Below are 27,952 nucleotides of genomic sequence, written 5' to 3' on the forward strand. Positions count from 1 at the left end.
TCAAAGATCAGATAATTGACTCTACTGTATATATGGAAATTGGAAAGTGTCTCCCCCTCCATGTCTACCAGGTCTTTTTGAGTTTATGTTTGCGATTTCGTGGCCAAAGGAAACAAGAGTAAACCAGGCCTTACTATAAACAGTAAACTTAACAACACGCTAACTAATGTATTGCTGGAATAATTAACTGCAAAATGTTTTCACATGCCCTAAACCTTTTCAAACTTCAAATGCTCTATCAGAAAATCTGAAGTAAAACTTATGAAACTAAGTAGACCTACATTTCAGCTGATGGCTTCAGGAAAGTCTTGAAGGAATTAGACCAAATCTATTTCAGCTTTAACTTTTACTACAGTCCAAACATTCTCTAATTGTGTTTTATGGACTGCACATGCAGACATCAACATCTCACTATCAATTTTCAGCTAAATAAGAATAGATTAAAAGGCAAACAGCCATGAAGGCCTCTCTTGTTCCATATTCAACGCAAGCTTGTTTAATATATAAAAAGAACAAAACATTATTTTCACTTTACATTACCCTAAATTTGACATTTGTTTTGCCTTAACAAATAAGGGCGTGTTCATTTGGGCTGAAGTGCGAGCCAACAATTCCTTAGTGAACACTTTCAGCTGGAACAGACAAAACTGCTGGATTGCGTCTAAATTTACATTCTTTATGGTCTCAATGCCCTGAATAATTAAGGCTCAGTTTAGATTTACAATAAAAGCTGGACCCATTCCTAAAAATGGGTGTGTGAGTTATGCGTGTGTGTCTTGGTTTAGGCTCAAATTAGAGTCGTTCAAGTCTTTTACATGGAGAGACCTAGTGTCCAGTCCAATCTATTTTTTTCTGGGTGGTACAGTATTACCTGCCCTCTATTAAAGCCTGTCAGATCAGCTCTCTTACCCATTGTGACTGAAAGTGACCTGCAACAAGGACACACAGCATACAAAATGCATGTCAGGTATTCCATTTGTGTAACACGTATGTTTCTAATTTGACATCCTCTGTATCCGGATATCAGTTGTATATTGTCAGTCCCACTACTCTGCAAGAGTGAGTTACTGTGTAGCACATATTCAGAGCCCAAAGGGTTAAACTACAAAGCCAGTCAATTAACACATCCCCAATCTGATGCATCAGCACTGTCTCTGAAAGATCTTTCAGCAAGCACAGCGACGGATCATGAGGATAACTTTTCATGTGAACCCACGACACAGAAGCGGGCCAGTTTGTACAAGGGAAGATTAAAGATGTTTGGAGTTGCAGATACCTCCTGGGAAATACTGATGGTGTACTGAAATCATCTTTGGTGACTGTGGTAATAAATGGCTTTATCTCAGTGTTTCACAAGAAGAATTCAGAAAAGGACACTGCTCTGTTTCTATAGGGACTCAATTCAAGCTGATGTGAGGTTAGCTAAAATATTTTGTATGTCCACATCATATCCTCATGTTAAAACATTTCCAATGTTCTTACATCAACTCCAACACCCTGTTCCAATTGTAAATAGGGTTGCCTCCCGAAGCAAAGGACACCATAAAACCATTTAAGCCAGATAAACAGCATTCTGTATGTGTGTGTTGGGGATTACAAAAATACACAATGTTTCATCGTGGAATAGAGAACATTTTTTGGCTCATAGGAATAGGCTTTTCTACACTTACAAACAATTTAGCGTATTACACTCAACCGATGTGTGTCCTACTACACTCTTAATATAAAGTATAGGGGATGGGCACTTTATTAGAAATTGGGTGTTTATCACCCTTAGTACATGTTTAAAATCCTTCTTCCATCTTCATTTGTTAAATGACACAGTGACTTTTGATTTGTACAATTATACTGCTTTCATACTCGGATAAAATATTCTCCTATGTGCTACACAGGCGATCACATGATGCATCACATGGTTTAGCTCCTTTGAATGACATTGCTTCATTACCGCCAGCTTTTTTTCTTATTGGTTCTTATTAAAGTGCCACATCCTGGATGAGCATCCGTTTATCCAGAAAGTCACCCCCAAATCAAGTTTACAGAGACCATTCTTTGATGCATTTCTATAGTTATTGAGGGGTGAAAGCAGGTAAAATGAGTTGCCAACCCCCATTCTCTGATTCATATAGCAAGTCTTCAAAATCTTATTAGGACTAAAATAACAGTTATTACTATAAACTTAAATGAGCCAGGTTAATTAAGAATGTACTGGTATCGTTACAGATACCTCATGGATCTAAGCTCTTAATTCCAGTATGTGCAAAATAAAAATTAACAACGCTACCAGAAAAACAAATAAACAAGTTAATTTAACTACTTCAGTTGTAATACTAAGTTGTAATATTAGTGTTGTGTTTGGTTTCACAAAAGTAATCAAATTGGTGGCTAAAAAACATTTGCTTAAGCAGCAGAAATATATTTTTTTTAAGAACATAAGAACATAAGTAAGTTTACAAACGAGAGGAGGCCATTCAGCCCATCTTGCTCGTTTGGTTGTCAGTAGCTTATTGATCCCAGAATCTCATCAAGCAGCTTCTTGAAGGATCCCAGGGTGTCAGCTTCAACAACATTACTTGTGAGCTGGTTCCAGACCCTCACAATTCTCTGTGTAAAAAAGTGCCTCCTATTTTCTGTTCTGAATGCCCCTTTATCTAATCTCCATTTGTGACCCCTGGTCCTTATTTCTTTTTTCAGGTAGAAAAAGTCCCCTGGGTCGACATAGTCTATACCTTTTAGGATTTTGAATGCTTGAATCAGATCATCGCGTAGTCTTCTTTGTTCAAGACTGAATAGATTCAATTATTTTAGCCTGTCTGCATACGACATGCCTTTTAAACCCGGGATAATTCTGGTTGCTCTTCTTTGCACTCTTTCTAGAAAAGCAATATCCTTTTTATAACGAGGTGACCAGAACTGGTTTGTTTTTCATTGGAACAAACCAGTTACGATTTTATTTTACAGGTTAATAAACTGTAAATAAAATTTAAAAAATTAAAAAAGAAAACCCCATTGCATTACTCCCTTTGTTTTGTTTAAGCTGTCCCTCTCTCACAAATCCAAACTCAGGTAGCCAATGTTGGGACTTCAGCTGAAAAGACAGAGACAAAAACAACAGGGCCTGCGGTCACTCTTCAGCAGAGGTTTCTGAGCAGGGTGGCCCAGTGTATTAAAAAGAGAGCTCTGCTTGACTGAGTCATTTTACAATCCTGAGCTTAAAGAGAAGACTTCTCAAAAGAAAAAGTGACACTCACACTGTAAAATGGTGTCTGTCATGGGCCATTGTTCCATTGTTTAAAAGTTGGTGTGAAGTGTTTTAACCCCCTTTCTTCTCTTTCATGCTATTCTAACAAATCAGAAAAAAGAACCCAGTCTTTGAGAAATGCAGTGCAAAGTAAATGAGACGAATCCTTGACTTTTTTCATTTGGTCTACGCACCAGCCTCCCCTTCGCTAAGTGAATCGTGAGGCCTTCACCTACTCTATCTCAGTTCAAAAGGTCTTTACAAATCCAATGCCCATCCGAGTGCAGGCTGTGTGTGTGTGTAGCTGAACACTCAATACTCAACTTTTTAATATGCAGCTGATATAATCACGAAGGAAGTTGGATAAGATAATCAATAGGAGTAAAAATAAACAATTATAATGATAACTTTTTTTAAGTCAGTTTCTACTACTGAATAATTGTCTATAGGTGTGTACAATTCAATATGCCCAAACCGCAAAAAATAATACAGTATTTACCGTACACTTGCCAGAAAGAACTCAAACTGAAATTGAATAAGCAATTAGTACATTTGGGTTTCTTATTTTCAGGTTTTATTTTTGGTTAAATAATCAGGTCAAATTTAGAGTTGCAATCAATTTACTCATTGGTTAAGAAAATATCCTTAATTTATAATAGCTACTTTAATGAAGGGATCTATCAGGATTAAAAAAAATAATAATAATAATTTACACTAAATTACAAAATTTGGAGGGTACAAATCTGGCTTTATTGGGTATCCAACATCATATTAACCAAATACCTTATAATTGAATATGTAATTTCGTTTTTTCAATTCATTCATTATTTTTTGTCAACATGTCTTTAACATATTCTGAAAGTGTTGTATCATCCCCTGGTATCATTTTTGTTTGTTGTTCATGTTAGATGTGAAATGTTCTTTTCATCATATAATAAAAAAAAGTAACCAACATCATATAAATTTCACTGATAACACTATGTAACACCATTTTTGTTCCTGGGTAGTAAGTGTTATTTCCTAATGGCATCAGCACTTTCCGGGGGACCACCAGTGGCTCCCACTTGACGTTGTTCCTCCCCACAGAGAACTCGGTCCGCTGTGGCCAGTCCCGCCTGTGGGAGTGCGCCTTGGTTTCCCTGCTGTCCCAAAGGCAAAGATAGCAGGGAAACTTGGTAAAACCACCTTGGAGACCCATCAGGAATGCCACCATTTTGAAGTCTCCTATGACCTTGATGCCATCTCAGAAAAATGCAGATATGTATCCACTTAGGCAGCTGGAACTAAACTGAACTGATGGGCTTAAGGCCCCTGTATTTATACTACTATTTATATTACTGGAAAGTTCTAGAAAGTTCTAGAAGTTACTCCAAGTTTACTCAGCACTGAATCTATCTGGAATGTTCTGGAAAATAGGTAAATTTCAAAATATCACTGTCCTGGTCACAAAAGCAAAGTTTGTGGGGAATAATAGCCATTTTCTATACTTTTTAGGCATAAGCAATTAGGAAATAACACTTACTACCCAGGAACCAAAAAAATAAATAAATTTGTTACACGGTGTAATCACTTCCCAAGAGAACTTGTAATGCGAGTACTGCTAACACAAAAGAAAATATGGCTGAAGCACACAGAGATTTTGAGCTGCTTAAATTCTGCAAAGCAAAGTCACATGTATGGAATTATTTCCTAATAAAAAACAATCTAAAAAGGATGGCAGTATAGCATCAACCACTGCAGTATGCTATTTATGCAAGGCTGAAGTAAAATATGCTGGCGGTACAACTAACTTACATACAGCAATGTAGTCCTACATCTTAAAGTAACAGAACGTCAATTAAAATATTGATTTTTCTAAATCAAATTTATACGAATTCACGTTTTATTTGTACATTAAACTTGAGGTAACATTTAATAGGTAATGCATGCGTATCGCATGGGACTTTTAGGCTACTCCCCCTTGATCAGTGCTGCCAGATTGGCTTGTTTTGAACGCATCTAGCAGGTAAATGTTGTCTTTGGTGGTTTGGTTGATTTTTGGATATTTTTATCATGCCATTTATTTTTAAAGACTATCTACCGACAGTTCTGGACAATGTAATGTTACACTATATTCTGTATTTTACACGATATTCTGAATATCTTTTTTTCCCTGGACCTATCGCATTTGTTCTGATCAGATTTAAAAAAAAAAAAAAAAAAAAAACAGCGGTCCTGGTACTGTAAGTTGTGAAAAAAAACAAGCAAAGCAGATACATAAAAAAATAGTTTATACATTATCATTTTTTTTTTAAATAAATGTGTAGCACTTATTTATGCTTTTGTAATATATATATATATATAATCAGCATATCAGCATAATTTGGCATTGAATTCCAATATTCCAATATGTATCGCAATACATATCGCAATATTGTCTTCAGTATTGCAATATATTGCAATACAGATCCTCAGTTCCAATACCCACCCCTAAGGCTGTGTGGTCCAGTGATTAAAGAAAAGGGCTTGTAACTAGGAGGTCCCCAGTTCAAATCCCACCTCAGCCACTGACTCATTGTGTGACCCTGAGCAAGTCCCTTAACCTCCTTGTGCTCCGTCTTTCGGGTGAGACGTATTTGTAAGTGACTCTGCAGCTGATGCATAGTTCACACACCCTAGTCTCTGTAAGTCGCCTTGATAAAGGCGTCTGCTAAATAAACGAATAATAATAAGAAACAGCAATAACAATTTGTTAATACAATGACATTACTATCTGGAAATTGCTCTCTTTAATGTTATGGTAGCATTTGAAAAGACTGTTGGACTTTAAGTATTTTAACTTCTTTACACAGCAATGCTCTATCTTCACTTCAATATAAAATACTATCATCAACCAGCATCTGCAATAATGATGAAGAGGTTTGCTAATTATTTTGCCCCCCTTGCACCTATCTGCGGACACCCATGTATGTGTGTGCGTATGTGTGTGTTAAATGATATGTGTGTGTTATATGAATGAAGTTAAATTCTAAAATAGATAATTAACTAAATACATTAACTTATGTCAAATGTATGTATTTTTACCATATATTTCCTTCATTTTACAGGAATCTGAATCTGAAATGTATTATTATTATTATTATTATTATGGTAATTTATTTCCATGTAGTTAATAGCATACATAACATCTGCAGCTCAATATCAGTACAAAACCACCCTGGGCAGACAGAGTGATTTCTATCACTGTCTGTCCTAGCTTCAGCTATGATTATGCCACACTTTTCCCTAATGTAAACCTATTCTAATCATTCCAGTACAGTCAATCCCCCCCCCCCCCCCCCCCACCCCCCCCACCCTCCCGCTTTCACCTAAGGGGTTAAAGGACTGGTGCACATTTGTGACTTGTCAGTGACATACAATACCAGAGGTCTTCATGCAATCAACTTTTACTTGACACATATTTGCTCATCACATGACCTGCATTACTACTGGGAAAATGAAGAAAACCCTAAATTAACACCTGACATTCAATATGGTCAAGCCCTTAATTGGCTGGGCTTCCTGAGAAAGCAATTTTCTATTCCCCAAACTCTTCATGTGTCATGTGTGGAGTACAGCTCTCGGCCATCACGGCTGTCCCTCGCTCGCTCTAATGAGAGCAGATGAATTAGTGCTACGTGACACGATTTTAGCAGGGCTCCCTCCTTCCCTTAACTCCAATCCCCCCCCCTCCTCCTCCTCCCCTTCCCCCCAACCCTTTCCTCCTGTAGTGACAGCAGTCTGGAAGGAAAAAGCCAAAACAAACCAGATAGATCTTCTGAGAATCTTGCAGTTCAGATAATATTTGATTGAGGGCTGATAGTGGGGTCTTGGTTGGCAGGTGCTTCCATAGACAAGATTTATGATCATTTCCAAAGTGAGGACTCTTTTCCCAGAAGGCACCAGAGCCAGTAATCATTAAGGGATGGTTACCCAGCCCTACTGCATTACTATGAAATCCTATTACGCCTAGAATTTTGTTTATTGTCCACAACATACATACTTTAGTACATTAGGGATGTGTAAAAAACTATATATTAAGGTTCACAATTGCTTTCTTTTTAAAGGGTCTAACTTGTAGAGATTCAAATACTAATAGATACCAATAGATTAAAAAATATGAAAATGTTTCTATGTAGCATCCTGTATGATTACCAAATCATTATTTATAATAATTCTATGTCCTTTTGCTAAGATTAGAGAGAGAAAGACTGGCCTGGTAATTTTATTTATGAGAGGTGGGGGTGGGATGGTGAGTATATGCAAAGAAACATTTTGTTTTATGAGATAACTGCAGGAGACAGTTTTGCTACTTCTCAGATACAGTAATCGACAAGGTGTAAAATCATCTCTGGCAATTTCAAAAATATTTTGCAGCGATACCTAATGGAAGAAACATCTCTTAAATATTTAAGAGTGTTTCTAGTTTCGCACTGACAATCCCTTCATGAGTGTACACTTTTCTCCTTGTAAGCATTGGCGGGCAAAGTTCAAGCTGGACTATCAAACTAAGGCTGGGACCAAATCAAAACTTTGACAACCTGCTAATTGCACTTAACAAAACTGTATTTAATAGCATTTTCTTTTTATGAGTAGAAGAAATACTTACAAAAAAAGAAAAGGCTATTAAATGCAGTTTTGTTAAGTGCGATTAGCGAGTTCTCAAAGTTTTGATTTGGTCACAGCCTAATTCATACAGCTAGACTGCATTCTCAGGTAAATGCATAAATACAGTTATGTGTAGTGTAGCAATGTGGCTCTCAGTTAATAAACAGTCAAGGCCACTTCATGTCACTCATGTTAATGTTATCACTACATTGAAATTCACTGGCCTGAATATAATCGCGCAATACAATCACTTTAGTTATTGTCACACTCTGGTTAAGATCACTCACATTTATTGATTTCCACACCACCTAGTATCACATTGGGAAATCATTTTAAAAAAAAATAGATTTGACACATGGGTAAGTTGCTGTACAACATTAAATATTCAGATAAATAAAGTACAGTAGGACAATATAATACACAGAACCCTGCAGTGTGTAGTTTACACCTTTTTTAACTATTGAAATGTGTTGTACATGTACAGTATAGTAGACTTTATATTGAAAAGAAATGTTAAATTCTTATTGTTATTATTAATATTATTACTATTTAATATATTATTGCAAGCAAAGCAATACCTAGTACATCCACAGCAAAACAAGCATATTTGTTGTATCAACATCATTTTAATGCTTATAATGATTAACTCCTGATAGTCAACTCTGCTTATTTTCACCATTTTTGCTCAGTCCGTTTGAAGTGATATGACCCCCTTTTCCCGGGGGGGATGCGTGCATTTATCAGGCATTGCATTTTATCTTACTCTTAATTGTATTAATACTTGTACTATGCTTCTTGAAATGTATTTTTGTTTAAGTCACCCTGGATAAGGGTGTCTGCTAAGAAATAAATAATAATAAAATAAAAAGGGATTGATCGTCTACAGTATCAATAACTATGCAACAACCTACTGTTTAATGTGTATTTACTAACAATATTTAACTGGGTCCAATGTCTTAGTTAAATAAATTAAACACATGGACTTTAAAAAAAGATCTTGTCTTCTATCTTTGTTAAAATAATAATAATAAATAAACTTTATGACAATTTAATGTGAGTCAACTGTTCCTGGGTCTTACCACACAAGGTAAGACAGTCTCCCAAACTTTTGTAAGAAACCACGGACAGGCACACCTTGCTGACTAAAAAGTGAGGGACGGGGGTACGGAGATGTAACAAAAATCTAAAAATACATGGGAGGCAGCAACATGAAGAGAATATGTTTAACCTTCGATTCCCCTGGGGGCAGGGGAGATAGCAAATAACTTTATAACTGACCTACTGGCCCTCTTAATTATATCTGGCAGTTCATTTTAAGTCCTTCAGACTGGCAAATGAGGTACAGTAATTTGTGGCCCAATGGGTACTATGGATTCCCAGGGTAACAATGTGTTTTGTTATTCAATGATTTACATCAAATTGCTCTTTCAACATTATCGCTTTCCTTCATTTTTTCTAGCTTGTGAACATTTATCAGTTTGCATGGTTCTAACCTTTCTGATAAAACACAAAACATGTAAAGTAATTTGGGTATTTAAACCTTTAAAATTACAGAGGAAGAAAAGTTCTGAATGTAGTTATTAATATTGTATGATTCTTTTTCATACAAGAGATAAAAAAACAAATGCATAAGAAAATAAGTAAATAAATAAATAAATAAATAAATAAAGTGCTTCTTAAAAATCAAACATGACATTTGTTACAGCAAATAATTAATGCATAGCATGTTTCTTGCTATCACATACATATCAAAAATACTTTTTTTTTTTTTTTTTTATATTAGTCAAAACCTGCTTGCAAAGCACAACCTATTCTTATTATTAAGCCCTTCGCCCCCAAATGGTATCTATAATTGTACCATTTTAATAAATGTATAAACATTCAGATCTTTTTTAATGTATGCTGCTTTACAACATGTTCAGTATAATTGGCTCCCAGCACAGTGTTCTTAATGAAGAGCCAAATAAGCTTGTCTGCAAGTTCAACCTTTGTTAAAGAGTGTGATATAGAGGGTAACGGGTTCTGAATTCTTTACAAAACTGAACTTCAAACAAAGTTATTCTCAACGCTGCCTGAATCACTGAATCATAAATAGAATACTCCCCTCACTCATGTTCTACCAATGAAAGGACTCATTCCAGGCCAAATGATTTCTCCCTCCTGTTAGATAATGTGTGCTGCCCACCCATGATCCAGTCCATATAAGCTTTCAATTTGTTGTTTTCACAGCATACAAAACATACCAGCATACAAAACATAATGAAATACAGAAGGGGGGGGGGGGGGGGGCAGATAATAGTTATTAGTTCACAGAATAACAATTTTGGGGGGTGAACCTGCTGGCTAGACTAAAAGCCCCAAAAAAGTATGGTTTGATGGAAATGAATGCAGTGTCTTAAAAATGGCATCCCTGTTATCAGGAGACATAGTTCATCTAATTCCCAGCTGAAAGGTTGCTAAAAGCAGCACGTTGCAGCTGTGTTGACATTGAACCTCTTGAAAGTGACACGCCAGCATTGCTATGACACACTTGAAGATGCTTTGTTAGCACCACAGGCTGTAGCGGCACTAGTCCCTACTCAAATACCTGACTAAGCTGTGAAGCAACCTGCTAATCTCCTGCTTTTCCTTTTTTTAATTATTTGTATTTCTCTGGCTTGTTGCAATTTGGAAAACAAAGCTGTGGCTTCTACTGGCACAGAGGCAGCCAAGCTCAGTTACTCCAGTACCTTCACCTTGACTTAATGTGCACGTCCATAGCAGGGAACTAAGCTTCCCTAATCTCTTAATTGCTTGCATTTTTAGTGTACAATGAGGGATTCTCTCCTGTATTCCTCTTTTACAGGAGGGCTTTCGCAGCACTTGATAGCTTTTACATTGATACATACCGCACCCCGAGTTAATATAGTATGGACCACAGTTGCCAAGAATAATGAATGCATACATGTATATTCAGGCATCATAACACTTCTAGAGTTTTACTAAGAAATGCTCCCACGTATTTTTCTTAGTATTAAGCTGTAATTTATATATATATAAATATATATATATATTTTTTTTAACAAGAAAGCACGAATACGGTAGCATACATACAGGAAATGGTTTTGGTGAGGGCATAAATCTAGATTTCGCAGGTAAAATATTTTGTTTTAAAGGTTTTGCTGTTTGGACTGCTGCAAATGACTGTCATAAGCCACCAGCAGCAGCTGCAGGAAGCATTGCAGCAATGTCAAACGTTCAGGGCACTAACAAGGGGAGGAATGGTGGTAATGTCCCCTCGTTACCGCCTGACAAGGGGTGGTGACATCCTGATTCACACACTATTGAAACAGCAGTTTCCCTTTTTTTCTGTAGACTTCCCTTCAGTTCAAGAAAAAAAGAAAAGAAAAACATTGAAGAAAGTCATTACAATATTAGAGAAAGGTTTAGTCCACTGCAAGGCTACAACATGTTCAAAACATTTATAAATTAATTCACTGATAAGATACACGTTTAACTACAGTATATTCGGTATTGTTATTCACTATACGCTACAATGCACAGTCAATTTGATAAAAAAGAGCCTTAATCAGAAAGAAAATATGGCTCAACTTTTGCCTATGAGCTAGATTTTTTTTTCTTCTTTGAGCTATTGGTATAGTGTATTTTTTTTAGAAAAAGAATAAAAGAAAAAAGGCAACAACTTGTGACTGATTCTAATATTATCTATCGTACATCCCTAAGCTGTGTTAATACTGTGGCACCGCATAGCAAGAAAGCTCAAATGTTCTTGTCTGATCATCTGAACTTAATTCTGATGCTGGCAAGAACATAAATTAGCCAGTAACGGTTTTATACACCACCAAAAAGTTACTAAGTCTTAGGCCTGCTGTTTGGGCTTGCCCTATGTAGGAATTGCAAGGGATATTTCTGAGAAATCACAGCTACCTTTCAGCGCTCAGGGATGATAAGCCAGGGCATATGGTTACACATTTTTATCATGCCTAAATTTAAAGGCACACTTACGTAGCAAAACAGTGGGCTGACTTCATGTCAACAACTAAGTCTTGCACTCACACCACTGACAAGTCAGTTACCTCTTGCCATTTTATATGGCAAATGTATTTTTGTTTTAAGGTGTTTTCAGCTTGCTAAACTTATATAATGGTGTTGACTGTAGTATTGTAGTTTCTCTATTGTTGAATGGTGCACAGACATTTAAAAAAAAAAGAAACATCCTGTATTTAAGCTGGTGTTTCACAGAAGCACTTATACAATAAACATTGTCTTCTGTTTGTGTGAAAATATTATTTTCAGTTCTATCAAGACATGCTAAACACAGTAGACTAATGCTCAGAATTAACTTGTCAATGCGCGGAAAATTTGGCTTCTGAATAAATTCCAGCTGACTATATCTATCTATTCATCTATCTACTGTATCTATCTCTATATAGAAAATGTATTCATGTTATAATAAAGGATAGACGCATTTTAAAAAATGTGTAATGTACAGCACATTACACACGTTGCAATCTGCAAGGCATTCTGCAAATGAGATACACCACTGGGCACTACCTACAAGCTCTCCAGTGCCTGCGCTCTGCTGGTATGACGGCTAACAGCTCTCTTTCTATGCAATACCTGCAGAAGAAACCAAAGAGATTTCAAAGGCTCAATTAAAATGTGTACTTGTGGGGTTTGATTCAGCTCCTCATACATCCGCAAATAACAAAAAAGTGTGTGTAACCGTGCAACAATAAACAGTTTGTTTTCCTATAACAAGCTGTGAAGTAAGTACTGTAAAGGACTGTTGTGTTTAACCTTGTTACTAGCAGCTGCTCTAAAAAGACATTTATATTAATATGATTATGCAGAGGTTATTAGAATTGTGTGCACATGTATGGTGGAATTAGGTAAATAAGCATTACTGAATGAGGTCAATTACACTGATTAGCGCAACCTATTAATTAGCATGAATAATAATTAGCGCCTCTTAACTATTCCAAGGTGCCTCTTAACTTTCAATTTGTACCCAAGTTCCAAACAAACTGAGCATAGGGGTGTCACACGTGTTTTGTTTACAAGATTTTTGTAGACTTATTATAAGATGACTACTACTTAGCGTATTTTTTAATGAAACAAAAAAGGTAACCAGATAAAATTCTTTCTGCTTGTGTAAAAAATGTGCACCAGTGTTTTTTTTCTAATTAAATTTCATGACGCCACCACCACTCATTATCAGTGTACAGCCTGTTCCCAAGAAATCATTGCCCCCCCCCTCCCCCCTCCTACTGTGTCACCGTGAGTTGGTGGTGTGGTTATTTTCACTACCATAGACCCCTTAAATGATCCAGCCAGCCTGTGACACAGCCACTTCCTCTGGCTGCTGCTCAGTTCGCAGATGTCTTACTCAGCATCTAATTAGTCACCAAGGTTTTAACTTGGCTTTCATCCTGACAAGGGGTGGGCGTCTCCTCAGATATCCTCTTTCCCATCACATCTACCATATTTTGTTCTTTATTCATCACACTTGAGGAAGTCAAAGTACTCTCCACCTGTACTGCTATATAGGTACTGTAAAGAGCTAAAGAAAAGAAAAAACTCTCCCAGAATGTATACATTCTTATACAGCTATAGCAACGAACTAACAGCATATGTATATGCATAAAGAAATTGAAAACGGGAATCTGCATTTAAAAACACTTTACATGATATGTACACTGAAACCCATGATGTTTTTTTTTATTATTATTAATAATCATACTTCATCATTCATACTCTTATTTTAAAGGGTGAGATTTATGTATACTTTGTCAAGTGAGTGTGCAATTAATTGATTAAATAATTGAAAACTGACCACAACACATGGACCCAAAGTGTCAATTTTTTAAAGTAAATATACTGTGCCCGTGCAATCATGTCCCTTTTTATAAATTCAAGCAAGATTAAGCTCCTTAAGTAACTGAAAAAACGCAGTTACTTAAAAAGAAAATGTTCTCTCTGCATACAGAACAGCTTCAGCCATGCTTGTTTTGTGATACGGCTGAATGACAGCTCTCATAATGCACATACTACAGCATTGCTTCTTTAAGAATTATTGGCATAATATCACATAAGACACATTCCATTGAATGGGATGCTTTCCACAGAAGGGTACTGTCCAAAGTGTCCTCACCACAATCCATGCTTCAACATTACTGCCAATATTGCTGTAAACTGTTAAACCACTGCTGCTATGCAACCAAATCTTATTAAACCTGAAAGGTCCACCTGTTGATTTTGAAATGTTGTTTTTAGTATAAAGAAAATGCTCTTCACCTACAGTAGATAACAAACACAGAAACAAGTCGACTAAGTAAATATAAGAGTAAAATCACAGTTAAAACCATTAGCTTGTGTGTTGTGTCACTGGGAGTTTACACATTTTTGCAAATAAACATCACAGCTTCAATCACTCACTGAGACTGACAGACAAGCATACATTTGCTCACACAACGATAGAGGATTTATACTGTAAGATATACTGTATATAGAGTTACTTCTTAATGCCTTTCCTTTAACATTTTACAACAACTACAGCATCTGTGTAATTCCAAGGGTGTTAATGTTAAATAAATATATATATATATATATATATATATATATATATATATATATATATATATATATATATATATATATTCGTGCATACTGAGTTTGATTGTTATAGTACCACTTCAATTTAAATGTTAAATGCAATTATTTTAAACTGGTGAACAGTCGCCTGCCTTGTGTCTGTAATAAGGTAATATTGTACTTGCATGTGTTATGTCCTGCAACACAGAGAAACTGCAGTGTGATACTTAGAGAATAGTTTAATAATATTTAAAATTGTATTCAATTTACATAGCAGACCAAGTTTACCTGAAGTATATATTTCATATTTTAGTAGGCACCATAGCCTGGTATAGTAAAAACGCGCAATAGAATTTAACAATGCGCAACTACAGAATACCAAAATATATCCTTAACAGCTGATCCACATAAACCACAACGATCTGATAATCTAAGGATTTTGGAGTTAAATGTGAGTAGCCAAATGACACTAAAAACGGAATTTACAAACTAGTCCAAAATGCACCTGTCTATTTCCTTAATAGAAATAATTTGATATAACTGTGGATCCTAATTATTCTGACCACAGTATAATCATTTCTAAATCAAAATGCTTGAAATCAATAACAATTTTTTTTTAAATTGTTTTCTGTCGTTTCTAAAGGTGGACACGTTTTAACACAAACACAATTTACAATGTAGTAGTTTATTATTGATATAGCCTACTATTTACACAATTTAAAAAAAAAAAAACACGTTGTCTGTAATTTTCACAAAAATATATATATCGTTAGATGGATTAGGGGTCATAACAATTCCTCTGGTAAGTTTTTTTTGTTTTTTTTTACTTAACTCTAATGACTTTAAAATAATCCCGGTTTCTTTGTATTATTATTACATATGAAATAAAGTGGTCATTATGTAAAAACAATGCCACCAGGTTTGCTGAAAACTAAATATTAAAACCAGACCACTTTATCCCCCGATGTAAAAAAAAAAAAAAAAAGAAAAAAAAAGAAAAAAGGAGGGGAGGATAGAGCGAGGCTGGCAATCAGAATCATTCCTCGAGCACGACTCTGGTCATTCTCGAGCTGTCACACTTCAAATAGAAAGACGGTGTCTTTTAAAAACAATGAGAATAATAATAATAATAAAAAAAAACCTATGCTTATGGGTCTGACTGAGCAGGGTTATCAACTAGCCGGTCCTCTTTGAAAAAGCCGGCACACTTTGCACCACCAAGTACACACAACTGAATAAACAAACCTGCACCACCAGCTACTCCCAACTAAATAAATAAATAACAGCACCGAAGCGCTTTCTGTCATTTGGAAGGACGACCCTCGATCACTGACTCTCTTAAAACCACACCATCGGTTGCTGTTTGTGATATTTACTAGCTCAAATAAAGGGCGTGAACGCTGACTTACTGGAAAACCCTCTTTTGGCAAAAAACTAACCTGCAACTAGTACTGGCTGTAAATAAAACAAAACAGCTTTCTTTAGGAGTTCGAGTTCTAAAACAAGCATGCTTTTTGATTGTTTGCATTTAATACGCTAATAAAATATTTATATATTTGAAAAATATTTTTCTTCCATTCTTTTTTTTTGTAATTAAAGTTTTCTGTATGTACGGGTATGCATGAATTAAAATACAACCAGAAACACACGCGTCTTCATTTGACTGCGATGTACGTGCAAGTCACTATGACCAATAATAGATAAAATGAGGCTACACATAAGCTACTTTAATCGCTATATAATATCACATATGGAATATATGTTTTTTTAAAGAAAAAATACGTTTTATTTTGCCTAATTGAAGACATATGCCCCTTCGCCCCCGAAAGACAGAAACAATAAATTAAATGTTTTACCTCAAAATGAATATTTCCAGTTGTCCATCATTATTTATAATGTTAGTCTAAACTAATTAGTCATTCCACTTAAGCAGGTTTATGTTTGTCTAACATCATACTTCGTATGTCACTTTTTCTTAAATTAAAAATGTATCTTTTACCAGCTGTAGTATTGTCATTATAAGTATTTACTTGGACGTACATTCAATGCTTTAAAATAGCATGTCTACACAGGTGGGCTAGGGTATCTTACATATTCTAATGAGATGTTTTAAATATAACGCCATATATATATATATATATATATATATATATATATATATATATATATATATATATATATATATATATATATATATATAATCAGGACGTTTTGGACAAAAGCCCTTCTTCAGCTGTGTAGAAAGACAAGTATATACAGGCTAAATGTCACAGAGTCGCAAGTTATTTAATAATAAAGTATAACTGTTCTCACAATTAAAAAAATAATAATAACGATAATAGAAGTATGCTGCTGATAGTCTAAATAATAATAATTAGCGGTATATATTAAGGAATATATTCTAAACTAAAACATTTTGATTTGATAAACATGACAACCTCGTGAAAAACACTGCCCAGGTGCCTATATCTCGGGACTTGAAAGTATTAGTCGCAGGTTTTTCGATATTTCCTTACTCAAGCTAATTTAACATTTTTATTAAATGAATTCAAAATTGGTCTTGGTATAAATGTACCTGTAAAAACTACAACAATACTACAGTATATTGATCACGTTTTATATATTCTCCAAATATATTATATGTATATATTCTAAACATTCCTCGACAGAGCAAATACATTCCCTATCTAATGAAAGAAGTAGCCTAACCTCTTTCAGGTGATGGTGATTTTAACATTAGACAAATCACCATCAATTTCCATGTGTGTAGTTACTATAATATTAAATATACAAATAAATACACGAAAAAAATACAAAATGCGTTCCTCTCGGTTCTCAGCTCAGAATGAAAATGTAATAAACTTTTTAAGACTTTATACAACTCATAATCATGTTTTCGCAAGCTGAACGTTTTCCGTACAAAGTAAATTGCTTAAATCAGAATCTATCTGTGGTGGTTTAATGCCAAAAAGCAATCTAACACCATATATGTGGTTCAATAGACATTTACCAATTGATGTCATTACTATGGTCTGATTGTGTTAACCCTCACCTTTTTTGTGGTAGAAAGTATAGTGGGAGATTGACAAATCATTTTTCTTTTTTTTCTCTTTTGTTTATTATATAGGCTGTGTGTTGTTGTTATTATTATTATTATTATTATTATTATTATTATTATACAATGTTTTAATAACGATTTTAAATTATATATTTGGGAAAATAATAACTTTTTGGAGCACGACTCTTATTTTACTTTGCAATTTGTTGAAAGCGGATAAACCGTCGTGCATACAAAATACAAACATCTATACAAGGATTCCAATATTCCAGGTATGCAAAGGAACGCAAACAAAGTCAGTCTCAGTTAGTCTGCAAAGCACTTTGTCAAGTGCTTCTTGTGAGACTTTATGTCAAGCTTACTAAACACGTAAGATATCTTTTAATAAAAGATTCCGAGGAAATATAAATAAGAGAGTCTCCTGACTGATTACATTGTTACACCAAGCACAACGTCAGCTGTAATCAGGGTCCCTCTACAGGAGATATCAACATCTACCTGATTTAAATACTTACATCCTAATCAACAGACGCGATTCACTCACTCCTACTCTATTTAGAATAGTGAATTTAAAATAGACTCATATTAGATTTTTTTTTTTTTTTTTATCATAATCATATTAGTAGAACATTTCAGTGTGAAATTGCTGGACATGCAAACGATGCCACGGAATATTTAAATAAGACAATAAAGTGAGAACATCCAAGGTAAGTTGGCTAATATTTATTTATATAAATAAGCTATGCACAACGAAGAACACAAATATATTGAACGAACTCATACTCGTACCCTGGCAATTTAAGTAGGCTAATATTTATTTATATAAATAAGCTATGCACAACGAAGAACACAAATATATTGAACGAACTCATACTCGTACCCTGGCAATTTAAGACATAGGGTTTTGCCGAACAATATGAACAACTTGTGACACTAAAATAAAATACGGTTTAAAATAAATAAATAAATAAATAAATAAATAAATAAATATAATGCAGTAACTAACGAGAAAGCATTACTTTTAAAAATCAAAGCACTCTAATGTGCAACTCAGTTTTCAAAATTCCCTCCCTTGGACTATGCGCAATCCAAGTAAAAAAAAAAAAAAAAAAAAATCTTTAAACTCCGCTGAGCCAAGTAATTGTGTAAGAAGAGCCGGGGCACGTATCACCGAGTGCATGGTACAGATACACCGACCCCTGTGATTAATTATCAGTCATTACTGGCCGTGCATCACCGCTCCTACTCTCTCTTTCTCCGAGGCAATGTACACCACCAGCATACCAGCATGACTTAACTGGGGCCCCCGGTGCTGGAGAAGCAGACACCAACACGAAGCTCCGCGGAGGAGGCACATTCACACACATATGCGATGCATAGAAACTCCAGAAGAGAAAGAAAGTCCCAACAACTGAAACTGTTTCCACAAATGACCCCTCTGATCAACTTGGCCAGCAATTCCTCCACAATTCCTCTCTCTCCCCCTCTCTCTCTTCTTGGCTGTCCAGACCCAGAATAAAGCTTCCTGCTTCTACCACATGAAGTCAATTAGGAGAACCCAGAGGGGCCCCCTCTGAAAACTCTTGCTATCACTGCTTTAAAGTTAGGAGCACTGTCTTGTCTGAATAGAAAGGAAGAAATTGCAACCTAAAAAGTAAGTCATTCTGTATGACATACCTTGCTAGTCTTTAAAGAAAAATAAATAAATACAATGAAATGAAAAAAAAAAAATCTGCAGCAGCTGCTTTTCTTCCTTCTACATCAGGTTGTGTTGTACGAAGGTAACACATAATTTGATGACATGATTATTAGGAGGGTCAAGTGACAGAAGGAACTAAAATTCTTAAATAGTTTAAACCACAAAAAACACAAAAAAAGGATACAAATAAAATAGAACCCAGAAGCATGTCAATAATAAAAACAATAATAATAATAACAATGGTGATTTGGATGCATACATGAAAACAAAGCAAAATATCAAGAACATGAAGTGTAGTTATTTGAAAGTGAACTTACCTGTTGGGACATTCTGAAGAGCAGATTATTGTCACTGTTCTGCCATGTCCCTATGAAGCCAGGCTCAGCGCTTGTAGTTCTGGTCCCGAACTGCATGGAGTTCTCAGTGCTTGTGTCTCTAAAAGTCAAGTCTCTTGCCCCTTCTAGCTCTCTGTCTCTGTGCGTGTCTCTGTCTCTCACATCCACTTCTGCCTCTTCTGACTGAAAAGTAAAGGTGGATTTGTGTTTTTTTTTTTTTTTTTTTAAACCTCTTGGCGGCAAGTAGCAAGGAGTGTTCTGTTTAGTTCAGAAACAGGCAGCTCTGTAGTTTTCCTTAGGGGTAGATGGTGGAAGGGCAGGATGAGCAGACCAAGGAAGGTGGGGGAGGAGAAGATGGTGGTGGTAATGGTAGAGGGGGGGCAGAAGAAGAGGAGGAGGAGGAGGAGGAGAAGGAGGGGGGGGGAATGCATTCGCTGTGCCTCGAGCAGTAAGTTAGTTACCCCAGTCGTTTATGCATGGGATGCTGCCTTGTCTCTCCCAAACCAACTCAACCCAAACCCCTCTACCAACCACACAAGCACGCCCTGTTTAGCTTCCGCATCTGCCAGTCAGTCAATCAGTCAGGTGTGCACGTGCAGCATCAAGGAGCCCAGAGAAGAACCAACCAGTCTGCCTGCCTGCCAGCCAGCTTCACTCTGCACTGCTCTGCTGCTGCTGCTGCTGCTGCTGCTGGTTGCCTTGTCACAGGATAGTGTAAGACTGAGCTCAGAGTCAACTGCACTGCTCCTCTCTCAAGCACCAAAGGACATCCCACACTAACCCCTCACTGATATACTCATACACTTAAGAACCGCTGAGCAGGATGAGCTATGAAGGGAGGGGAAGGCTGTCCCTGCCTTATTAAGAGCACGGCTCAACTGTCAGGCTCATCTCGCACTGCCAGCCCCTTGGAATGTGGGCACTTTGTGTTTACCAGCACCAGCACCAAAAAAAACAACAACTTGAAATTCACAATGAAATAAAAATAAATCTCCTACATGCTTTAAGCCATCACACTTTTAAGCCTATTCTAGCAACAAAACAAACAAAAAAAAGTCAGCTAACACTGTTAAAGATCAGCAGATATTTATAAATGAAACTAGATTATTATTATGTATTTATTTATTTATTTGTCCCTGAACTCATCACACTGTACCAGACCAGGACAAATATATTTAAGTGTTTAGGAAAAGTTAAACAAAAACCAAACATACTAACCTGCAAAGAGTCTGCTAGGAAGTGCTGTGCCTTTTTTTTCTTTTGCTGAGGCTACAAGGCACAATAGCATTCAATGACATCACTGCCTGAAAACCTCAGCACAGTTATTGAACAGTCACTTAGCAGGACATTGTGCTTCGTCAGCTGTAGGAAACCCGATGTGAATGGTTTCAGATTTTAATTAAGAAAAAAAAAGTGAGTCGCCTTTAGACAGATCAGTCTTCTTACAGTTGTGCTCCTTTCAGTAGGGAACAAAACTCTGCTATGAAATCCTCTTGGAATATGGAAAAGAAAAGCGTTTCCCCTTAACATGAAAAAAACACTACAATAAAGTGCCCAGAGTCATGAGCCAATTTACAAAGAAAACAAAAAAAAACAGTAGCAAAACTTTGACTGATCAGACATTACCTAGGACAAAATGATGCACCAGATACTTCTCTCATTGTGGAAGAGAAAAATAATTATCATTCTTAAAATAGATTATAACGAATACAAAATGGTGTTGAATATTGCAGGAGACAGCAGCTCCTGCCTCTTAAGAGCCTTGGTATGGTATGTCAGCTCCTACTAACCTTTCCAGAAATTATGTAAACAGCACTAATGTGACCAAGATTTTTATAGAAAATAACAAAATGTGCCACCTTCACAGCCACTTTCTCCACAACTAAAGAGTTCATATGGACTTCATTGTTTCCTAGTCTTATTCTCTATTTTGCTTTTCTTTTTTTTTTTTGCTGGAACAAAAAAAAAAAAAAAAAACGTCCAGCGAAGTATCAGTGTCATTAGTGCAAAATAAAAAATAATGAGAAAATGTCGACTGGTAAAAAGCTTTTGTTTTTTTCTTTAGCTTTCAATCTGCCACTAGGAAAATTATATATATAAAAAGACATCAGCACTGTATGAAGCCACTGAATTAGTGTCTAACGTACACACACACACACATAATGTACACCTGTGGTTAGCTGGGAAAGCATCAACATTGCCAACGGTGTCTATACTTTTAAAGTCAACTATTACCCATTTAAGCTCTCCCTTTCTAAAATGTGCTCGTCTCTTGATTTCTGGCACTCGGTGTTTCAGTCAAGCTGCCTGCTCAGCTCCTGACCTTCCCACCAATGGCTGTTATTTGTGGGAGGCTTAAGGACATTGCCAAAAGCAAACTCCCTCTCCCCCTCTCCCTTTCTTTCTCCCTCCTTCCTTTTCTCCATCACCATCTCTCGCTCTCTTTATCTTTCTCTGTCCTGCAGTCCACTGCTAGTTAGAAGAAAAAAAAACAGACACCATGCAGCAGCAGCAGCAGCAGCAGAAAGCACCTGCAATAATAGACTCCTTTATTAAATCTATTATTCTGCAAGACTTGAAATTCCCCTCAGACCAAGCCATGTCAAAGCCGATATAATTAACTAGCGGCTCAGCAATGGATCAATTACCAGACAAGCAAGTGATAGTGAAATCAATGAAAGATCATCAGCCACATTATCAGTGTTTCAACTCATTAGGGTAAAACTGAAGAAATGTTCTCACAGAGAGTCCTAGCGAGGTGGCATTATGAAACAAAGGGATCTAATTTGGAGGCCCTACTGTGAACAATCTGTAGCAGAATTAGCTTTTCTTCTTTTTTTTTATTCCTGTCTTGACGTTTTTTCTTTTTGAAACCGCGTCCCCTGTAACTAAATGTGACAGACTGTGAGGAGCTGTTTATTAAGACACCAACTCCAAGTTTATTTAGTTCATAAACTCTACCCTGAAAAATCAATAGACTCTGTACAGGGATTATTAGGCTGACTAGCTAATACATCCCAGGGTCTAGCCTCCCTCCCCCTGCTTCCAGTCAGCAGCCTTTAGACAAAATGCAACCTAAGTGGACTCAGACCCAGTCAACACATGAAACCAGAGGAGGGAGAGAGGTAAGAGAGAGGATTATAACATGCTGCATGAATGGACAGCTTTCATTTAATCAATGGCACAGCCGATTCACAACAGAACATTTAAGGTTGAACATGCCTACATGCTGAACAGTTATGAAAGAAAGAAAAATCTTTTTCCACCAGCAAGGCTGTACGACGCATAGACGCATAAGGAATTCATCATGCTGTATTCCGTGACTATATTTCTTGTCATTACTTTAGACATCTTGTGGTTGTTTGGTTTGAAATCAGTGTAACATAATGGCAGCACCCGAGTGCAGATGTGAGAATAGTAGGCTCTGAACACAATGGAAGTTGGAGCTCATGTAGTGTGATTCATAAACAGCTGCATTACAGACATTTAGAAATACTAAAAGAAGCTTAAAAAGTAATGAAGTCTTTCTCAGTGTCTTCACTTCTAGTCTAAATGTTTGTCATTAGGTTTCTTTTAGAGCCAGAATTAGAATTAAATCAAAATAGGGTATTTATTTGCCTAAAGAGAAGACATTATCATTATAAGCAAACACCACACTATTTACACTGTGCTGAGTTTTTAGAACAATAAAGGCCTTTGCTTTTTCTGAGTCGTTTTCAGCCACCTCAGTCTAAAACAACATAAATATTAGTATGCCTAAAACCACATCTTCCCTGAGAATTAAACATAGGCCTACCATTGGCACACAGAAACTAAACTGTGAATAATAACGTATTTGGTTACATGAAGAGCTGAAAACATTTTTTAAAAACAACAAAAATAAAACAACTAAAGATTCATATTTAAAATGTATCTACACTAAGACATCACCGATGATATTATTTTCCTAAAAGTCTCCTGATTTGATAAACCTTGTTTAGCCTAAATACAACTGCCATGGAAATGCCTCCTTAGGAATCACAAACTATTTGTTTAGGTCTTTAGGACAAATAGTTCCTTGTGTAGTATTATAAACCATTGGAACTGAAATTCTGTTATTGTTTTTGACAACAATTTGACAGCTTATTCAGGCCACTGGAAGGAAGATATGTAACAATGACTGTCACTTTTGAATCATCTGCCAAATGTGTGCTCTATTGCTAATTTTAGGCGTTACAATTTGGTGATTGATTTCACAGTTCTGCATTTTGTGCTCCATAATCATTCCCCAGGACATCAAAAAGAGGCCAACCCCTTCTCATCATCCACTCTTCTCAAGCCTCTTAAGCAATGTGTAAATTCATTTCCTGGCTTGCAATGACAGTGACCTGGCCTTGTGCAGTGTGTTCCCCTCCAGCTTCCCTGGAGCAGAAAGTAGAGATCAGTGGTTTCTTCATGTGACACCCTCCAGTGTGCTGCTCATACCTCAGCAGGACAAAACTGTCACTGTTTGTGCCTGAGCATGAACGGGGCCGCAAGACATCATATGACAATAAGTCACGTCCTGAGCAGAATAAAACAGCAACAAGAGAGGAGAAGGAGGCCATTACAGGCCCTTTTAACTTACTATGCAACTCATGAAGAAAAAAAGATATAGTATATATTTGTACAGTGTAATCACTCTTCTGTATAAATACTGAACCGTATACAGTATGGGATTAATTGAAAGCAATGGCAAAGAGAAATTTTGTGATAGGAAAAAGACAATTGTAAAAAGTAGTTGGTAGGGTTGTTTTTTCTCTTTTAAAATGTAACTTTTAGTTTTTGCTGCAATGGGGCCGTACCAAGCCCTCACAGTGCGGTTAAGGGGAACCTGTGTTGTTTTTCCACTGCAGAGCCGAGCCATGTCACTGACGTCACACGCAACGAAAGACAGTTGTTATTAATTATTGTTATTAATTAACTCAGTTTGCCAAAAGATGCGCAAACGAACAGTGTTGAAAAATGAATAGACCAACGTTACAGCTGTATCTTGTATCGCTATATTTTGTAAATATACTTAGGAATTTCTTTATAATCCACAAATTTGACTGACTATATCGACTTAATAAAGTTAAATTAGTTCTGTTGAAGGGGAAAAAATAAGGTTTTAAAAATATGATTTGCCAAAGATAACCCGTTTTAAGGATAGTTGTCTTTTTTTTCTAGAGCTGTTTTTTGTTTGGGTGCTTGTGATGGGGTCACCCCCGCCCCTGGGTGTGTTTTGTTTTTTTGTGTGTATAGTGTGGGTTATGTAGGACGGGTGAATTAAAAGGTATAATGGTATCTGAGCACAGGGTTGGTGTGTTCAGAGGCAGAACAAGAGTCGGGAGGAGAAGAAGAACTAAGACAAATTACAATTGCTATTCATGCTGGTTTTATGCCAGTGCGACACTTGTTTGGTTTTGTCTCTGTTTATTTTGGCCACCGTGCCATTTTGTTTGTGTTTTGTTCAAACCTTTTGTTTTGTTTATTTATTATTAAATCTGCACACCAGCGCATTTCACTCACCATTCTGTGTCCTGCATTTCATGGCCTGACATCACCACATGAGCCATCGTGTCACAGTGCTTAAAAAGAAGCAGCTGCACGAGCGCAACGGGAACCGTAGTTGTATGTATGGAACAGCTATATTTTATTTTACTTTATTTTTGTAAATTAACTTTAATTAACTTTTACTTTATTTTTTTTTTCAATATCAATATAATAAAGGCCAAGCATAATACATTTGGTAGAATTTTGTGTTTTTGAGTGTTTTCAGTTAAGTGTACCGTACCTGCGGTTTATGTCCATTTGCTTCAAATCGTCAGAAATTCAAGCATAAACTTTCTCATTTCTGACGCACAACTCCAGATCTTCCTGAACACTTCTATCTGCCCACAGAGAAACTAGAGCCTGCACTTCCTCAGCGTCCCAAGACTACTTTTTTCTCATCACACTCGCTGCCCGCCATGTTTGTCTTTCTGGAGTGTACTGACTGATGCAACGTAATGACAAAAATCCTTAAACTCGCCCCTGGCTCGGATTGGCTCCGAGCCAGATTCAGATGTCTTGTGATGCCGGAGTTTCACAGTTTGATTCTCGCTCGGCTTAACAAATAGTGGAGAACCACCCATACCCGGTGTGCCAGTGGAAAAGGGGTATATGTGAGTAAACTGTATTTTGGTTGAGTAAAATGCAATTACCTTGAAGTCATGAGGTCTTCCAATAAAAACAGTACATACTTTAATGCTCACTTATGGGGTATGCATTAACTACAGCCTTACATTGTAACTGTAATGTTACTTTGAACTACTGTACAATAACTTGGTCTTACAATAAAAACATCCCTTTTCTTATTTTCCACCTGAAAAAATCTAACAGTGTCTTTTTCGCAGCCATTTTGTCCTGCCTTAATAATATTAATAATATTGTAGTTCGAGAAGTTGGTACTGTCAATGTAGTTTGCTACTGCATTCACCGATTCTCCTCCCACTAGTACTAGACTGTTACAGTTTTTTGTTTTCTGTAAATCTTACTTTCTCAGTCTTGTGCTCCCCCTTTCCAAGTTGACAGAAATGCTCCAACTGTACCTATACTGGAGTCATGTAAATAAAAAAACAATATTGTGTTCCTTATTGATCGCCTTGCTATAGCAATATAAAGCATCCCGACTCCCTCCAAACACAGAATATTGTATTATATAGATTTACCTTCCAAAAATGGCTGACAGGTGAATCTTGAAAATAAGAATCCAGCCACTTATTCACCAGTCACAAATAAGCATTGCAAGCCGTACTTTTAAAATTTATTTAAAATTTTGATTTTTTTTTTACTAAAAAACCTGGACTTATTGGTCACGTGTTTCTGGCAATTCCCAGACAGGCAACAATGATCTGTCCCAGCATTTGTATTATCCATTCACTAGCTACCGCTTGCAGTATATTAACAATTGATCATTCAGATGCCGGGAACCAGCGCTAGAAGCTTGATAACATGTGAACTGAAGCTGTGCAGCAAAATTGCTATGCATATTCTTTAAATTTAAATGTCATGCGTAATTCAGATTTTTTTCAATGCGTAAAACACCCAGCTGCGCAGCTTATCTGGATGCTGTGTGTACCCCTTATGTATATTTGTATATGTGAAGCATGCTCTGGATGTGGCCAGAATTTAAGAATGGACCTTAGTCCACAATGTGTAGCTCCCGGCGCATATGAAAACTGGTGTATCTTATCCATTATTGAAGGTTTCTGCAACGTGGGACACTAGCACGTCCGATGCTTGTCACAACACTTTGCACATGTCTGCTGGCTCAATCCGTCATGACCCACTTGCGACCAGAGTTGTGTTTTGTTGGTGGTAGTTTTCTGCAAACACTGCCGTTCCAAGAACACCCGGGAGACTGGCTTGGTAGACATATTGCTCAATGCAGCCAATGTGAGTGCACGGGCACTCACTATCATACTCCTTGTGAAGCCACAGAAATCCTTCTGTTTAACTGATTGTTGGCGATTAATTTTCAAACCTCTCAAGCAGCGGCTCACTGAAGAGATTGAGAAACGTTTGTGATTTAATTCATGAAGTTTCTTTTTGTATTTCTAAATTTAGCACTATTAAGTTTTTTATGTCAAATTTGGGAATTTTATTATTTTAATTATTCTTCAGTTTTTTTGGCCAGTCAGTATACTGGACACCATCCTGAGTCACTTTTATTTCGATCCGTCGTGCAGTAAATAAGGTTTAGAGTTTAGTTAGTTAGTTAGATCAGCCACTGTTAATATAAATTGAATAGACTGCACAGTTGTTATAAAGTCAATAGGACATTTTTCAATTCTGCTGTGGAAAAAAAAATAAAAAACATTCTAACTGATTTGAAGGATGTTATCCATCACTACAGTAGGTGTTGTGTGCCCCTGTGAACTACAGAGCTCTTTATGAACTGTATTGAGTCCAAGATTTTTCTTGCCCTTCCTTTGGTGCCTAGTCTTATTGCTGTCCTCTAACATGTATAGGGACACATTTGTTTGGGAGTACTACAGTATGTTATACGGGTGTCCCAATTAATGGTTAGCTATATAGTTTAAACGTCAGGTTATTATCATAACCCTGGTTCCCCGAAATAGAAATATAACCATTACTGCATTGGTATTTATCCTTTAATGACCCAACACCTGAATAAGATATATCAAAGCTGCTTGACGAGCCTGTGAGCCAACAGAGCGTATGGATCTGTTGCTCTCTGTCAGACTGGAAAGGAGGTGGATGGAAAGCCTCTACTGCCACAGACTAGTTGACTTGAAATGCCGAGATCGTCTTCGGCAAAAAGGCAGGATTGGTATGGAGCGCAGCCTTTGTCATTGGCCTCTGTAAAAACTAAGCAGGCTTTTGCAAAGGAGAAT

At 36.5% G+C, this 27,952-nt stretch overlaps 1 protein-coding gene across 6 annotated transcripts in view; it reads right to left on the bottom strand.

The window, feature by feature from the left end:
* LOC117409563 (zinc finger protein basonuclin-2-like) overlaps positions 1-27,952 on the bottom strand; it is a 349,521-nt gene that overhangs the window by 216,522 nt on the left and 105,047 nt on the right. For all 6 annotated transcript variants that reach the window (XM_059002013.1, XM_059002016.1, XM_059001981.1 and 3 more), the window contains one exon: positions 19,536-19,736. In XM_059002013.1, coding sequence (XP_058857996.1) covers positions 19,536-19,736 — 201 coding nt within the window. The remainder of the gene's footprint in view (positions 1-19,535; positions 19,737-27,952) is intronic.

Source organism: Acipenser ruthenus, chromosome 2 (genome assembly GCF_902713425.1).
Source record: "Acipenser ruthenus chromosome 2, fAciRut3.2 maternal haplotype, whole genome shotgun sequence".
Classification (NCBI taxonomy): Eukaryota; Metazoa; Chordata; class Actinopteri; order Acipenseriformes; family Acipenseridae; genus Acipenser; species Acipenser ruthenus.